This window comes from Garra rufa, chromosome 3 (assembly GCF_049309525.1).
Source record: "Garra rufa chromosome 3, GarRuf1.0, whole genome shotgun sequence".
In the NCBI taxonomy this organism is placed as follows: Eukaryota; Metazoa; Chordata; class Actinopteri; order Cypriniformes; family Cyprinidae; genus Garra; species Garra rufa.
The window spans coordinates 484512-502951 of record NC_133363.1 but is presented as its reverse complement, the minus strand read 5'-3'; the positions used below and the strand labels follow the sequence as shown (position 1 = coordinate 502951).

Sequence of the window (18440 nt, the reverse complement as noted above, 5' to 3'; positions counted from 1 at the left end):
GGTCTTTTAGTCTTTTTCTACTGAGGATGAAGAGACCACAGCAACATCTGGTCCAGATGAGACAAAGGGCAGGTGAGTGATGGAGCGTCTCATTTCCAGGATGCTGCTGTGGATTTCTCCTTTCTCACTGCACACACCAGTCTGCAGACATTTCGGATCATACAAAGATGCACATATACAATACGAAAGCTGTCATTTTAACAGCACAATGTCATTAGATCTCTGTATTGGAAGTTACAAAATGATCAATCTTTATATTAAGTTTCGGATTTTACTTTTCCCCAAAAATGCTGCAGTCACCTTTCCTTTCAGGTCCTGCTCCACCACAAAACATCTGCAACAAAGGCACAGAAATCAAGAATCAGAAAAGTTCTGTTATAGCTCTGTTTGAAATGAGTTTGAAGTTCAGTTAGGCCTACTATATGTATATGTGTTTATTTACATTACTTACATTAATGTAAAGCAGTGACAGTGAACTCTCACATAACGTCCATCACTCACTCAGATGTTTCGTGTTGTGATGTGCTCTAGAACATTTTACTGTCATTTGTTAAATAGACATTTATTAAACGTCTTTAAAATGTATATGTTTTATGTAAAACCGCTTTTAAAGACGTGGGTGTGCTACCTGAAGCTTAATGTTCGCTACACGTCATAAAACATGTTTTAACAGCGAAATCACAAATATACTATAGCATACTGTATAACATCTTGGCACCTTATGCAAATCAACAGTTTACGATACAGTAGCTCAACAAATATGATTTTTAAGACAGGGAACCGTGTTTTGGTTTGTAATTCTCACATTTGAGAGAGAGAGAGAGAGAGATAGATAGATAGATGAGAGATAGATAGATAATGACCAGAGGGGTGTTCCATAAAACAATTTTACCAAATAAGCCAGGCTTATTTTAGTTAGTCTGACTTATTGTCACTTGATTTGGCTCAAAATAAGTCAGACTAACTGAAATAAGCCTGACTTATTTGGTAAACCTGTTTTATGGAACACCCCCCAGGACATTTTGTTGTAGTCAAAATGCCACTGAAATTTCACAGATTCTGTGTAAGCAATGGATACTATCAACTATATAATAACACTTCACTTCAGACATATACTGTAAATCATATAGCTGTATTATGAAAGGACAGGTGATTAAAGGGACCTGTGCTGTTTTTAACTTTAAATGATGATTAACTCATTCTGATCATGCATCTCTGACGAATCAGAAGAAGAGAAAAATTAATTACATGACAATTAATATTTTTATTTGATAGACACACTTACTGAGTTAAACATGAATATTTTCACATTCAAAAGCACAACATTTATTATTATTATTATTATTATTATTATTATTATTATTATTATTACACTCTAAAATAAAATGCTGGGTGAAATATGGGCAAATCAGCAACCAGGTTGTTTTGACCCATACATGTTTAACCCAACCTTCTGGGTAGTTTTATTTAACTCAGCTTTTGTTTAAAAATTACTATATGGCCGGAATAAAATGAACCCAAAAATAGGTTGTAAATTTAAAAATCAAACACATAATTACTAGGGTAGGGATGCCTAACCTGTTCCTGGAGATCTACCATCCTACAAAGTTCAGCTCCAACCCTGATCAAACACACCTGAACCAGATAATTCATCTCTTAGGGAGCGCTTGCTAATTACTGACAGCTGTGTTTGATCAGGGCTGGAACTAAAGCCTGCTGGAAGGCAGATCTCCAGGAACAGTGCACTCTAAGCATTTTTAGAGCATATTATTCTCCTTATCATTATTTATTATTATTATATTTTTATATGTGTATTTATTATTAAGACAGATCATCTGACCAGACATGAATCACAAACAGACTGTGCCTCGAATTATCCAACAGACATAAGGGAAATATAATTAATTTGTCTTTCTAGCATCCATGACTCATGAGCTGCCATGTAATAAGTTAGCTAACGCAAAATATCATGGGCATTCAGGCTAACTTAATGGAGAAACGACAGCTAAATACAGTAAAATGAATAAGGACTGATATGCAAATCAGTTGTGAAGTAATTAAAACACTAATTTGCATACATTTGTCACATTGCAGATGAATAGGATAAAAACTGAAGCATATCACCACAGAACTTCCCCAATTATTAATGAATGACTTGCATCGAGAGTCTTTTCCCTTGGAATGTTGTTTAAATATGCAGACAGCTTGTTTTGTTCATTTAGAATAAATCTACAGAAGCAAACAGACAAAGGCTTAAAACAAACACTTTAATGTGTATTTTAAAACTTTTCTTTCCATTAGAGCAAAAGAAGACAGACACAATCTCAAAATTGAGCGGTACATGAACATGCCTTAAACAATAACTTCATAATTTTAATCTCAGGCTTCTAATCTAATATCTATCCATTCTATTAGTAATGTAATATGCTGATAGATGTGCCCTTTATTCCACTCGAGTCCCTGCCCCTCAATATATGTGCACTTCCCTTAGTGTGCTTCAAGCTGGCCAAAACAACAGCTGTATGAAGCACTGCACACGGCCCTCACTGATGCTCATTTCATTATATTCACTTTCAAACTGTTTCTGAAACACACAGAGGACGATTTCAGTCTTTGACCAACTTTTCCTCTTAAACAAGGCATTAAATGAACACGCGGCTTTGTTCCGTGGCTGATGCTCGCCTTGAATTTGATCTGATCGGAGAAAAAGAAACATTTCCTCGTGGCGTATTTTAGAGTCCAGAGAAAGCCGAGAACCTCTGCATGATGTTGAGTTTGTTTTTACTGCGTCAAACTATTTAACCACTGGAGTATTGGCCTTGAATGTAAGAGAAGAAACACAAGCGCGAGTGGCTCGTGGAGGCGCGCAGACAGCGAGCGGCGGGTTGAGTCTATAAGGTTCTCATGTGTTGTTTAAGAGCGCAGCGCTGCTGTAGCGCCAATCATTGTTGATTTCAGCTTTTGAAGAAAAGAGAAATGGCAGAAACCGCTCCAGCCCCAGCTGCCGCCGCCCCGCCGGCCAAAGCACCCAAGAAGAAGTCCGCTGCCAAAGCCAAGAAAGCAGGTCCAGCTGTCGGCGAGCTGATCGTCAAAGCCGTGTCCGCATCCAAGGAGAGGAGCGGCGTGTCTCTCGCAGCTCTGAAGAAGGCTCTCTCTGCCGGCGGCTACGATGTGGAGAAGAACAACTCCCGCGTCAAGATCGCCATCAAGAGCCTGGTGACTAAAGGCACCCTGGTGCAGGTCAAAGGGACTGGCGCTTCCGGCTCCTTCAAGCTCAACAAGCAAAGCGAGACCAAGAAGAAACCGGCCAAGAAAGCTGCTCCTAAAGCCAAGAAGCCCGCGGCCAAGAAACCCGCTGCTGCCAAGAAGCCCAAGAGCGCAGCGGCAAAGAAGCCCGCCGCTAAGAAATCGCCCAAGAAGGCCAAGAAACCCGCCGCTGCTGCCGCTAAGAAGGCGACGAAGAGTCCTAAGAAGGCCAAGAAGCCCGCAGCACCCAAGAAAGCAGCAAAGAGCCCCAAAAAGGCCAAGGCAGCCAAACCCAAGGTGGCAAAGCCCAAAACCACCAAGCCTAAAGCTGCTAAGCCTAAAAAGGCAGCTCCCAAGAAGAAATAATAAAATTACTATTTTTCTCCCCAACGGCTCTTTTCAGAGCCACCCACAAACTCCAAAGAAAGAGCAAACTTTAGATTGATCTGTAGTTTTAATTTTTGTAGAAAATCATTATGAGAATGTTACTGATTTTACCTCGACTCATGATGTGTTACGTGTTAACTGAATTTAGAAATTCACATATTAATATTAACAGATGTAATAGATCATTCATCTTAATAATTAGGTTAAAAATAAGTTATTATTGATGTGTTGTTATTTTTAGTCTGGACATTAATTTTGAACTTAAGCCCCCGTAACCATTTATTTAATATTTTCTCTCAAGTGTTGTTTTTTAGTCTAAAATGCTGCAGAATCTGACCGCCAGCTGTGGGGGTGTGGCTTTGGTGTTCGGTGTTGGAGGGAAGTTCAGTGATTGGTTTAAAATATTACTATCCTCTAAACCAATGGGCGACTGGCACGCTCTTTTAAAACAGTAGAGCTGCTCTCATGGGTTCATCATTTCTGCTTTACAAACGTAGAGATAAACAACCAATAATGAGTGGTAGAGGCAAAACCGGTGGCAAAGCAAGAGCCAAGGCTAAAACTCGTTCTTCCAGGGCAGGGCTGCAGTTCCCCGTCGGTCGTGTTCACAGGCTTCTCCGTAAAGGGAACTACGCTGAGCGCGTTGGTGCCGGTGCTCCCGTCTATCTGGCGGCTGTGCTCGAGTATCTTACCGCTGAGATCCTGGAGTTGGCTGGAAACGCCGCGAGGGACAACAAGAAGACCCGTATCATTCCCCGTCACCTGCAGCTGGCGGTGCGCAATGACGAGGAGCTCAACAAACTCCTGGGCGGAGTGACCATCGCTCAGGGCGGCGTGCTGCCCAACATCCAGGCTGTGCTTCTGCCCAAGAAGACCGAAAAACCCGCCAAGACTAAATAAACAGATCTGTTTCTCAAACCCAAAGGCTCTTTTAAGAGCCACCCATTTTATCTGTCAGAGAGCATTTATCTCCGTTTAATTAATCTGTAGGCATACAATACAAATCTCAATTAGAATAAATAAACTAAATACGTGTACATTTGTTTAGTGTGGGAGAATTGCTTTATTCGTTATAAAACACTCACATTTGTAGTGTTCGTAATAAGTCCATAATGCACTAGAATATCCAGACATGAAACAACTAACACAGAGATTAATGTGTTCTGTAATTCATTCACAATCTGAAATATTGCTTTTCTCAACTACTCTGTAAATACATTTATTATTTTTTATACAGCTGTATAAAAAGTAAATAATACCCCAAATCTGTACATCAACCACCTGTTCCAGACTCATGCACATTATTTATTTAATCTTATTTTAAGTCTTATTCTTTTCTCATGTCAGGTATGTATCAAGAGCTCCTTAAAAAAGAATTAAGCGGATTTTGATAAAGGGTGTGTGTTTAAAGCATAAAGTAATAAAACAAAGAGTTTTGAGCGGGAAACAAACAGCTCCGTTTAAAAACAAGAGGTGCGCAATCATTGGCTAGCAGTCACGAGCAGATGTCACACATCAGCCAATCACAAGCCTCAGCACCTTTATGACACCATCAGCTCTTGACTGTATGATGCTTTAAAAGCAGGCGCTGAACACAGAGCAGTATTTTCTACGTACACAGAACGGAGAGAGAAGTGCATCTCAGCGATGGCCAGAACCAAGCAGACCGCTCGTAAATCCACCGGTGGCAAAGCCCCGAGGAAGCAGCTCGCTACCAAAGCCGCCCGCAAGAGCGCCCCAGCCACCGGCGGCGTCAAGAAGCCCCATCGTTACAGGCCCGGGACCGTGGCTCTCCGAGAGATCCGCCGTTATCAGAAGTCCACTGAGTTGCTGATCCGCAAACTGCCTTTCCAGCGTCTGGTCCGAGAAATCGCTCAGGACTTCAAGACTGATCTGCGCTTCCAGAGCTCCGCTGTCATGGCTCTGCAGGAGTCCAGTGAGGCCTATTTGGTCGGTCTGTTTGAGGACACCAATCTGTGCGCCATCCACGCCAAGAGAGTCACCATCATGCCCAAAGACATCCAGCTGGCCCGCCGCATCCGCGGAGAACGCGCTTAAACCCGCATCAGCCCCATTCAACCCCAAAGGCTCTTTTAAGAGCCACCAACAACACACTTAACGAGAGAATTTCCTCTAACGCAGAATATAACAAACAGAAAATGACGTTGCCTTTATCTGTTAAATAATTCTGTTTGGGTGTTAATTTTATGCGTTCTGTCAATCTTAGTTGCCAATAAGTACGTGCGCACACGCATCTATGTGTTAAAGACTAAATGGTTGACCCTGTCCTGGGAGTCCACGCAGCAGATGAGAAGTCTTTTTTTTTTTTTGCAATGAAGAAAGAGACGAGTTTGCTTCAGTTAAGCAGTCGTCTTTGTTGACTGAAGACACTCATAGTCGCCATGGCAACTCTTCTCTCAACTGCCACTTAGTATTTAGAAAATGCAACTTTGTTTTCCTTAATATATACATTCCTGACAATAAAGTTATATAAATACATAGAAATTAGCATATGTAAATCATAAATACAATATATATATATATATATATACAATCAGTTCAATAATCCTGTGACCTGAACATCATGTGGGGGTCACACATACAAAGTGTATTGTTTCACTTTTATATAAATAGGCCTATATCTGTTACTCTGAATGACATTTTGCCAAAGAAGGAAATAATATTGTGATTGTGTCCATAATTGCAGTATTTGTTTTTCTGAGTAAATAACAGCAGAATCAGATGTTTGTTGAGTAAAAAGTATTTATTTTATTTTGGCCACGATTGCTTTGTTTGTCACTTTGTTTCTGACTTGCTCTGCCTTAAGAAATGGCTGTTTGCCGTTATAATATGTTATATTATGAATACTTTCTGCTTGCTGTAAATGAGTATTTTGGTTGGAGAATCTACTGAACTTGTGAAATACTGTAGTGAGACGGGACTCTGTTCAGAAATATATTATTCTCTATCATTATAGTTTTATTTATTGTTATTGTTCTTGTTCTACTTGTTTTTACTGGGTTCTTTTTGGATTTTTTCAGTGATATTAACACAAACTAAACAATAGAAAAATGCATTAAAATCATAATATTTATTAAGTTTAACATATTTTTCAGTGCTAAATATTCCTAATGTATCTGTAATATAAATAAGCTGCTAAATTGTTATTTATACAGTGATTCTGTCATTCGGTGTATTGGATGGACACTGTGGTGTAACAGAGAATTTGTGTTAAACTAAAAGACAGAAACATTACCCTGAATGATGAAACTCCTGCTTCTGCTGATATTACAGACTATCAGCTGGCCACCTATTTCAACACTGAGCTTGACCAGTGAAGTTCATCACAATTACTCAAAACATATACTTATTTTTTCAAAAAATCAAAAACAAACAAAAAAACAATATGACCTCTTTTTATAACCACACCATGAAAGGGTGAAATGATCAAATATTTAAGAGCAATAAACTCACTTTTCTTGCAGCATTACACTGAATAACAGCTTCACTTTGGAACATTGGATCATGAAATGAACTATGAAACCTTGATATCTTTAATATTGACGGAATAAAGCCATGACAAAAATTTAAACCATACTGAAATTAATAGTTGACAGACACACACACACACACACACACACACACACACACACACACACACACACACACACACACACACACACACACACACACACACACACACACACACACACACACACACACACACACACACACACACACACACACACACAATGTTAATCACTCTGTGCCATGTGACGCGGGGGTGGTTTCAGTTAGGTCCTGTAAGCAAATGTAAAAGGCTTCCCCTAAGCAGTTGTGACTTATTCGTTTTCGTCGTTTGATTGAAACCGAAAGACTCTTAAACATGTCTGGAAGAGGCAAAGGCGGTAAAGGACTCGGAAAAGGAGGCGCTAAGCGTCATCGTAAAGTTCTCCGCGATAACATCCAGGGAATCACCAAACCCGCTATTCGTCGTCTCGCTCGCCGCGGCGGTGTTAAGCGTATCTCGGGTCTGATCTACGAGGAGACTCGCGGTGTGTTGAAGGTGTTCCTGGAGAACGTTATCCGTGATGCTGTCACCTACACCGAACACGCCAAGAGAAAGACCGTCACCGCTATGGACGTTGTGTACGCGCTGAAACGACAGGGACGCACCTTGTACGGTTTCGGAGGTTAAACGCCTTTAAATCAGAGACAGACTACAAACCCAACGGCTCTTTTAAGAGCCACCCACTCTGTCACATAAAGGAGTCCATATTACAGTCATGTTTTTCAGATGAACAATAACCGTTTTATTCTTATGTTAAAGGAAATGATGTTAATGTAGTTTTGCTGTGTGTTGCATCACAGTTCCAATTACGCTTTATTTGAAAACAAGATTATAACGCGTTGTCTATTTTATTTCCACTTTTTTTTTTTCGTATTCTTTTAGCTTTTTTATTTTACTTAAAATGACGGAATCAAAAGTAAATTTAATCAGGTAGGAACAATACTAATATTGGCAGGACAGCAATGGAGAATGTGTATATATATTATTCTCAATTCTCTCATTGGGTCTATAAGGCTTTTAAAAATTACTCTGATATTTGTGATCCATTTGTTTTCTCGTATAGAATATAACTAACAAAAAGAGCGGGAATTGAAACAAAGGATATTTAGTAATGTGGGCAGATTTCCATCAAACACGGAGCGGTGGGCGGGGCTATCATTTATCAGCCTGTCATTGGCCCTCGTTGCGCTCGTGATGCTTCGAGTTGTCCAATCACATACGAGTTTATGGGTGTGGTCTGTGAAATCACTCAATCAGAATGTTCCACATCTCTTAGCTAATTAGCATAGGTTAGTCAATAAATCCCTCTGTCAGACTCACTGCAGTCACTGATTCGTCGAAGTATCGTCTAGCAGCATCATGCCTGAACCAGCGAAGTCCGCTCCTAAGAAAGGCTCTAAGAAGGCCGTCACTAAGACCACAGGGAAAGGAGGAAAGAAGCGCAGAAAGACCAGGAAGGAGAGTTACGCCATCTACGTCTACAAAGTCCTGAAGCAGGTCCATCCTGACACCGGTATCTCTTCCAAGGCGATGGGAATCATGAACTCTTTCGTCAATGACATCTTCGAGCGCATCGGTGGAGAAGCGTCTCGTCTGGCTCACTAAAACAAGCGCTCCACCATCACTTCACGAGAGATCCAGACCGCTGTGCGTCTGCTGCTGCCCGGTGAACTGGCCAAACACGCCGTGTCTGAGGGCACCAAGGCCGTCACCAAGTACACCAGCTCCAAGTAGATCTCATCAAACTCACACAAACCCAAAGGCTCTTTTAAGGGCCACCCATCTACTCACTGAAGGAGTGTTAGAGTTTTTTTTTTTTTTTTTTTTTTTGTGGAAAGTGCATGTTTTCCACCGTCCTTACCACATAATGTTTTTAACACTGATGCTTAATTACACTGTTTTAATTTCAGATTTCAAAATTGGAGATTGTGGCTGTGTGTGGTTTTTTTTTTTTTTTTTTTTTTTTTTTTTTTTTTTTTCTTCCCTCCCTATCATCACTTTTGGATTCAATCAAGCTTTCATGTAATAGTTTTAAGTGAAAGGATGACTGTGACAATCGTAGATTAGGTTAGTCTACGAAAGTTTTAAGTCATAACGTTGTGATTATTCTTCATTGTGACTGTAAACCCGTTTGAAAACTGCTGATGTCAGTTCTTTCTACTTTTATTTTTTTGAGTTATTTTAATAGTTTTGAAGTGGTGGTTTTATGAAATCATAAGCTATACACAATTGGCCTTAAATGGTAATTGGTGTGGGTCCATCCATATTTTTGGTAAGTTTTGTTGTGGGAAATCTTACAGTTTTTATTTTTATTTGCTAATTGCACTTTTAACCTTGCCTTCATTTTCCGTTGTCTTTGTCTTCCACTGCCAGGGTTAATTTTTCAAAACATATCAGTTATGTTATCTTGTTTCAATCTTCCTGAGATTCTCACTGGTGTGACATCAGTTTTGTTGCTTACAGGTGTTTTTTTTTTTTTTTTTTTTTTTTTTCTTGATTGCTAACAAGCATTGTTCAATACTGAAGCCACGTTTTCAAAACTGTTCATACAGTCCTCATGTATTTTGGCCAAACAGTTGATTTCACCTCCAAAACTCACTCACTCAGACTAACAAAACACTTCATATACACTTCATATGAAAAATGAAATCTTCATCTCCATAAAGCTTTTCAGCAGATGGAAGCATGAAGTGCTCCAAAATCTCCTGATAGCTAGCTGCATTGACCCTGCCCTTGATAAAACACAGTGGACCAACACCAGCAGCTGACATGGCACCCCAGACCATCACTGACTGTGGGTACTTGACACTGGACTTCAGGCATTTTGGCATTTCCCTCTCCCCAGTCTTCCTCCAGACTCTGGCCCCTTGATTTCCGAATGACATGCAAAATTTGCTTTCATCCGAAAAAAGTACTTTGGTCCACTGTGTTTTATCAAGGGCAGGGTCAATGCAGCTAGCTATCAGGAGATTTTGGAGCACTTCATGCTTCCATCTGCTGAAAAGCTTTATGGAGATGAAGATTTCATTTTTCAGCACGACCTGGCACCTGCTCACAGTGCCAAAACCACTGGTAAATGGTTTACTGACCATGGTATTACTGTGCTCAATTGGCCTGCCAACTCTCCTGACCTGAACCCCATAGAGAATCTGTGGGATATTGTGAAGAGAAAGTTGAGAGACGCAAGACCCAACACTCTGGATGAGCATAAGGCCGCTATCGAAGCATCCTGGGCCTCCATAACACCTCAGCAGTGCCACAGGCTGATTGCCTCCATGCCACGCCGCATTCAAGCAGTCATTTCTGCAAAAGGATTCCCGACCAAGTATTGAGTGCATAACTGAACATAATTATTTGAAGGTTGACTTTTTTTTTGTATTAAAAGCACTTTTTTTTATTGGTCGGATGAAATATGCTAATTTTTTGAGATAGGGATTTTGGGTTTTCATGAGCTGTATGCCAAAATCATCAATATTAAAACAATAAAAGGCTTCAACTACTTCAGTTGTGTGTAATGAATCTAAAATATATGAAAGTCTAATGTTTATCAGTACATTACAGAAAATAATGAACTTTATCACAATATGCTAATTTTTTGAAAAGGACCTGTAGTTCTTAAAATAAGCTTGTTTCACCATAACACTGGTACAATTGTCATTCAGAAAACATACATTTCATTTATAACACACTGATTTAAAAAACACTGGGAACAGGGAGCATTACATAATCAATGAACTTTTATTTTCTTAAGTTAGTTTTTCATTATTGGATAAGAATAACATCCTTTCATTTTTCTGACTGTATTAGAGCACAAAGAATGAAGGAGAAAAGCAGCATTTCCACCACCTTTATATACCAAAACAAAAACCAAATCAGAACTTGTTTTTCCCCCAACAATGTTTCTTCCCTGATCCATGTTTCCAAGCAAAATCATTTCAAAACCATTCATTTATCAAAAGATAACCATAAAAGAAATAAAGTAGTAGAAGAAGAAGACTTAAAATAGGACATCTGGCTTGGCTTTCAGGTGAAATTGCATTCAATTGTGTTTGGAATAATGTTTATTCAATGTATAAGACTGAAAGTGAAAGTTTCCACTAAATTCTTTCACTTTTTTTTTTTTTTTTTGGAAAAACAAATTATTAGGAGGTCCAAACGGTTTTAATTAAGTCACACTTACAGTACAATTACAGTCCTGGACATTTGAGTTCATAGATTAATGTGGTCCCACAGTCACCTAGTCAAGAACTTCAGTCAAGTAGTATAATTCACATATAGTCACACTAAATATGATATAAACATGATTTGTAAAGGTTGTCTGGTTCTTGTACAGTCTTGTTTTCTCTTCCAGCTGAGAAGAAAAGAGTTTCTCCCTCTATTTTGTATGAGCTGCACTGTTGAGTATGTCCAGTGTCATCGGAAGAACATCTTTCAGATTTTAATAATCCATGAACTCTGCAGAGAAAAGGAAATGAACACTTCGTTTCTGACAAATGCTTGGCAAATACTGATCTCAGGTTTAATCATTCTGAAATCTAAAGTATTGCTTTACTTACAGTCCTCAGTATATCTGATGTTGTAGGCAACAGGTCCTCTGATATTGAAGCCCAGGTAGAAAGACACCTGTCCTTGTTTGCAGACGCCGGCCGGATCGTGAGGGGTGACTTGAATCTGTTTCTCATTTATAACAGCAAACACTTTGTGATTCTTGACCTTACCAACGATACGCTGAAGACATTTGACTTCTACACTTTCATCTCCTTCAGTGAGGAGCTCCAGATCAGTTTGATGCAGTTTTGAGTGAAACAGTCTCTGGAAACCGCTTCCTTTCCCTAAGAAGAACAGAGGCACCAGGTAGCGACCGTGAAGGTATTTCCCATACTTCCCATTCTCATATGACTGGCTCATATATTGGACACACTTTTCTAGATCTGGAGGGTTTGCCTTTGCTTTCTGTGCTTCATCAGGCCAAAAGAGCAAAAGGATCAAGAGATAAAACTCTGGGCTTCTGCCTCGTTCTCTACTGAACCAAAGTTTCTGTAACTGGGACTGAAGCTTCTCTGTGTTTTCACACGGCTCACCAAACTGACTCAAGATGATGTTGGCGAGGATGTAGAGAACGATTTGGTCTTCATTTTCTGGCTGGGGTTTTTCAATTGAGCTCAGATTTTGCTTACACACACTGATGTCTGATTTGAGGAAATGAAGCAGTCCTCCAAAAGACCTCTTTTTTGTCTCAGTCAGGGTCTTTTCTTCATTCTGAGTTTGCTGTGTAAAATATCGCTCATAGCAGTCTTCAACATCTCTGTGAAAGTAGTCTGGATCCTCTTCTTTAAAGCTCGGTTTGGAGAATGCCAGGTACCATTCAAAGAAATCACATTTCTTCTTAATATTCTCTCTGAGACCATTGATGAAATCAAGGTGTTTTTGTTTAAGAGGATTCTTTGGAATCAAATCATAAATCTCCTTGCTAACCTGCAGAAAACCAAAGCGGCCCCTGTTATTGTATTTGAACTTGGAGTTAGCTAACTCATCTTCAGCTGCTTTCTCTTCCGCTTCAAATGCCTCAATGGCAGACCGTGCTGTAGACAAACGCTTGTCTATGTCTGTGCATGGTTTCTCAACTTTCTTCCATCTGTTCCGACTTTCATCCCAGGGTTTTTCAACTTTCTTCCACTCACCCCTTCTTTCATCCCAGATCCGTGACAGGTGATTTTTGTGGACTTGTCCCAGTGTGTCAATAATGTGAGAACTTTTGTTGTCTCGTTCAATGGCCACTTTTGCCCATGTTTCTGCCTTAACATATTTGTTTTCCTCCTTTGCCTCAATGTAATACAAACGTGCCAGTGTTTGAGGATAGAAGGGGTCTGTTGAGAACCAATTTAAAGTTAACTCCAACAAACAAATGCACTGGTTAGTTTTATTTTCCCTTATGATGTCAAGAATCAGTGTGGAAAACTTTTCCTTTCCTTTCAGACCCTTAGGCCTTGTGACTAACATGCTCTTGCACATTTTCTCATAATTACTCTCCTTTCCTTTTACCATGCTGTTCAAGAAGTCAAGAGCAGTGTCAGATCTTGTCTTGTGCTCAGTGAGCATTTCTAGACAGGCATCAGCAATCATTGGATGTGCCAGACGTATGCGGTTGGCTTTCTGTTCTCCTTCTGAGAAAGTGACCGTGAGATCCTCGAAAGGCTTCATGATCATTTCCAGGGAAGGTTTCTCCTCATCGGGCCATCCTTCTTGCTTGATGAATTCCTTGCATAAAAGCTTTGACAAGTGTGAACCCGGGACATATGAATTTATCAAAGCCAAAAAACTAAGAAGTCTTGTGCTTTTGGAGTCTTTGTGATTTTCAACATGCTTTGCCATTTCTGTGATCACTTTCTCTGCATATTCTTTCTGGAAACCTCCCTGCATTAGGTTAAAGGCATGAAAAGTATGGTAATTGTTTTTGTATTTTATTTTAATTTCCATGTTTTTCTGAGCAAACCTCTCCTTCTCTTCTGGTAAGAGCTCCATTTTCAGCTTCACATCGCCTGGCGCTCGAACAGAGCTCTTGCTAACAGCGTTGATAATGATGAATGCAGGAGAGTTAGTTGGATTAGCAAGCTGGAGCTTAAACTGCAGATTCTTTATTAAGTAGCGTAGAGGCTTATCATCTTCATGATCCAACAGGAGAAGCACAGTTTTTTTCTGACTTCCATATTTTCCAAGCAATGCACTTGCCATATTTTCAATCTCTGTCTTAAACTCGTCTTTATTTTCTGCTATATCTAATGGTTCTGTCAGGGTTTCACATGTGAACTCTTCCCTCAAGTGTTTCAGTTCATCTCCAGCTAGTGCTGATCCACCGCTGTCTTTGTGGTGCAACAGATTTATGGCCATAACTTTCCAATGACCTTTTCTCTGTACTCGGATCTGTTGCAGAAGTTTTTCCTTGAATTGTCTTCTTGTTCCGTCAGAGAGATTTGGAGGAAGAATCATTGTGTCTTTCAGAGTGAAATTTGTAGGGATGCAGTTTAAAATGATCACAGCTGGAGTTTCTGTATCGATCTCCCTCTCGTGGATTTCTTCAATCAGGTCTTTCCAGAGAATTGTCTTGACTGATTGATCATTTATCTTTTCCTTGGTGTCCAGTAACAGCAGCACAGTTTTCTGATTTTGTCTCGGATGTTCTTCATTAGGCATCACAAAAAGATCCACCACTTGCTTTGACAGCTTTTTAGTGTCTAGATCTGAATCGATCACTTTGGCACACCTGAGATCTTTCCGGAAACGCCAGAGCACCTGCATAGCGAGAGTTGAGCCTCCGCTGCCAGACTGGTATCGTAAAGAGACATCAGTGATGAGACAGCGTTTTCCTTTTCTTTTCTCAATTAAGTCTATTAAATCATTAAAGCCATCCCTTTCAACCAGTGGTAAGTTCTTTGGGTAAAAATTCAGCCACTTTGGTGGAGCTCCTTTAAGAAAGTCAGCCTGATGCTGTCTAGCGACGTCTGGGTTAACATCATCGGTCTCAAACATATCAGACCATACAACGTCGAGGAGTGAGAGTGAATCTCTCAGTTTAGTTGGAACTGAGATTTCATTGAGATCGTAGGAAGGTAACTTGTACATTATCAGGCCTATTGTATTTTTCAGTTGGAATAGGGATCTTTGTGTGAGACGTTTCTCAAAAATGTTGATCAATTCCTGCGTGCCCTTATTCCACCTGCAGGAAGACAGAAATCAAGAAGAGCAGGATAAACAAGAATAAAGACAAGCAATGGCTGAATAACAACAAAAGAACAATGATAAACGATTAATGAAAGATTTGCTGTGTGAAACATGCGTGGCACAGACATTACAGGAATGTGTGGTGAATGCTTCTTTCACAGAATTTTGGCTGTTTTTGTGCCGTTTTTCGACACTCTCTGAGCTTTTAATATTCCAGACACAGTCAGAGAAAAGTCTCCAGGGTTTTTGCCCTGTCAGAGGCTTTATTTCATGAATGCTCTTTAAAATAAACATTGAACATTGAATGCATTTGTTTTATGTTTTGAATGTTAGCAAGACTTGTTTATATTTAATATGTGCATATTAAACTATTTAATCTGCATTCAATCTTTTTTTTTCCCATTTACCCTTTCTTTCATTTCAATTTTCATCACTTTTTCATAAAATAAATAGATAAATAATTAATTAGGGCTAAGTGATATGTCCAAAAATAATAATGATTTTTTTGGGGGCATATCATATCAATATGTATTATTATTATTATTATTATTATTATTATTATTATTATTATTATTATTATTATTATTATTATTATTAATGTATTTTCATAAATTCTTTCAAGCCTATTTTTAATTTAGGGCCCCACTGAAATGTAATATTTTCCCCTATCTTCTGTGTTTTCCATTTTATGTATGTATATCTATCTATTTATTTAGAATCTATTTATTTAGAATCTATTTTATCCCGCCGGATTTATTTTGTGATTTATATAAATTTATTAAGAAAAATCATGTAATTTTTTCCCTTTATGAAGCCATTCTTTTTTCTGAAAGTGTCCATTATCTTTTGCGCCAAACCCTTATATTTAATCAATAAAGTCACTTATAATAATAAAACATTTACCACACAAATAATATCATTATAAACTAAATTCGTCTTTTCAATGCAGAGGAAACACACTGTTTAATGCAAGACATAAATGCATTTAACAAATGAATAATTAATATTTTGATATTTTAATCCAAAAAGGTTGACGCTGATATTTAAAATTGTTTTTAAAAATGAAAAGGTACTTTAAACGTGAAATTAAACCCATTGTATCCTATATTCCAAGTATAATACACATTAGAAGAAGGATCTATTTTCATTTTTATTTGTCTAGATACACTCTGGGCAACTGCGCTACATTATAAAATAATTAAATAATAAATAAGTTTCATGTGACAGAAACATGCATGAATTGTCTTACCTTTCTGCTGACAGTCAGCTGTTGTTCAGTATTCATTATCAGGCAGCACAAAGCTTTTATATGGTCAGAAACTAGTCTAATATCACACCCCTTTTGTGTCTTAAACTTGTTATACCTGAAGTACCGTTTGCACATTGTGAAACAGATGGCTCACTTAGAAAGAGAAACTAATATTTATGTTTTATGTCATTTAGACACATCCTGCTTAAAACTGTCAGCTAGGAATACAGTTTTTGTCTGGCATTATAGCAGTACTCCTCCTAGTGTATTGTCCTGATCCTGGACAATGATCTATTGCCAAAGATGTTATTCTTTTCTCTGAAAGGACTCTTTGAGAAGTCTTACGTTTGAGTTTTATTATCGATTAAGATACCTTGTGTTTCCTGTTGAACTGTCGCAGTTTTGTTTTATTGGATTATTTCCTGGATGCTGAAGCCTTGACGAGCTTCTGTTTGAGAAAGGGTTTATGCTGTATATTCTCAATGACTGTTTTGTGGCCAGTGAAGTTGTGGTGGATTCTCTCCATCTCTTGAGTATCGTAACACATGCATATACTGTATTTGTGTGTATATACAGTATATTGTTTTCTATTTTCCTGCGGATACTCGTTACAATACATATGGGTCAGTATTGGTATTTTTAGGTACTCACACAGTTTGGTGTAAACATCTAATATCTGGGAGCATTGGCTCCCTATAAAACATCGTATAGATTTTAAAATCTTGCTAATTACTTATAAAGCCCTCAATGGTTTAGCTCCTCAGTACTTGAGTGAGCTCCTATCGTATTATAGTCCTTCACGTCCGCTGCGTTCTCAAAATTCTGGCAATTTGATAATACCTAGAATATCAAAATCAACTGCGGGCGGCAGATCATTTTCTTATCTAGCGCCTAAACTCTGGAACAATCTACCTAACACTGTTCGGGAGGCAGACACACTCTGTCAGTTTAAATCTAGATTAAAGACACATCTCTTTAACCTGGCTTACACATAAAACATTAACACATTCCTATAATTCAAATCCGTTAAAGGATTGTTAGGCTGCATTAATTAGGTCAACCGGAACCGAAAACACCTCCCATAACACCTGATGCACTCGCTGCATCGTAAAAAGAATGGCATCTACGCTAATCATCAATGAAGACCTCGCCAACCTAGACGGCCATCGGTGCTACACCACAGGAACCTGATGAGTTCTCTACAATCGGACATTGGTACAAACTGCTGGTTTGGTCTGGCCAGAGGAGAACTGGTCCCCCGACTGAGCCTGGTTTCTCCCAAGGTTTTTTTCTCCATTTCTGTCACCTGTGGAGTTTTGGTTCCTTGCTGCTGTCGCCTCTGGCTTGCTTAGTTGGGGACATTTTCCAGCGATATCGTATACTATTTGAACTGAACTGACGATGGTATCACTGAATTCATTGATGAACTGCCTTTAACTGAAAATTAATTATCTTCAATAATGCGTTACTTACACACTATTGTTCTGTTTAAATACTGTGCAGTTGCTTTGACACAATCCGTATTATTACAAGCGCTATATAAATAAAGGTGACTTGACTTGACTTGATCTGAATGATGATGACCCATATGTGTTTGCACATTTTAGAAATTGTTTAATGTACCAAGCATGATCAAAAGCATAGAATATATTTACTTTTTGTCTTCATTAAACATTATTAATAACAGTAATTTAATTTCTTTGAAAATTAAAATTAGGCCAGCTTATGACAGAATAATATGCAATATTCTCATAGAATCTAAAGATTGGATTAGAGAACAGACATCAATGGCCTCAGTAACTGAGTTAATTTTAATTTCTATGGTTGCTATTTTGCTGTAAAATAGATGCTTGAACTGAGGAAAGAAAAATAAAACTGCACATTTTACTTTTCTTTCCTGTAAAATGAAAGTTATCTATCCCTGATTCTATGAAGTTGAACTGAAAGTACTGAAAAGTGAAATAATGCCAGCAAACTCTCAAAGAATCTCAGGCATCTGAAAGACTGATGGCAGTTTAGATGAACTCTCACCAGCCTTTCACTCAACGACAGGTTTATTTTCATCTGATCTGGATACGGACTGGATCTGGTGACTATGGTGACCTGGGAATAAGAAACAAACAGACTAATATTAATGTAGATGCAAGAGTTTCAAGTTGCCACAAAGTCAGACTGGAGAGGATTCATCTGGTTTTCGCTGTCTTGCGTCGATGGCCGTTAGGTGATGAGGTCTTCACTGATGATCTTATGTAGGCATTAGTGGTAGTG

At 38.8% G+C, this 18440-nt stretch overlaps 5 protein-coding genes across 5 annotated transcripts in view; 4 read left to right on the top strand and 1 right to left on the bottom strand.

Moving 5' to 3' along the window:
- The window catches only part of LOC141330799 (uncharacterized), a 30559-nt gene extending 26026 nt beyond the window's left edge, over positions 1-4533 (top strand). The window contains exon 2 of the mRNA XM_073835561.1: positions 4131-4533. Within this exon, the coding sequence (XP_073691662.1) occupies positions 4131-4533 (403 nt within the window). The remainder of the gene's footprint in view (positions 1-4130) is intronic.
- The window catches only part of LOC141330798 (uncharacterized), a 42229-nt gene that overhangs the window by 6237 nt on the left and 17552 nt on the right, over positions 1-18440 (bottom strand). The gene's annotated exons all lie outside the window — the stretch shown is intronic.
- LOC141331854 (histone H1-like) lies at positions 2977-3612 on the top strand. The gene has a single exon (XM_073836891.1). The coding sequence runs from the start codon at positions 2977-2979 to the stop codon at positions 3610-3612; it is 636 nt and encodes a 211-aa protein (XP_073692992.1).
- Positions 5281-5691, top strand: LOC141332421 (histone H3-like). The gene has a single exon (XM_073837556.1). The coding sequence runs from the start codon at positions 5281-5283 to the stop codon at positions 5689-5691; it is 411 nt and encodes a 136-aa protein (XP_073693657.1).
- Positions 7520-7903, top strand: LOC141331176 (histone H4). The gene has a single exon (XM_073836142.1). It carries the CDS (start codon positions 7520-7522, stop codon positions 7829-7831), a length of 312 nt encoding a protein of 103 aa, XP_073692243.1. The 3' UTR covers positions 7832-7903.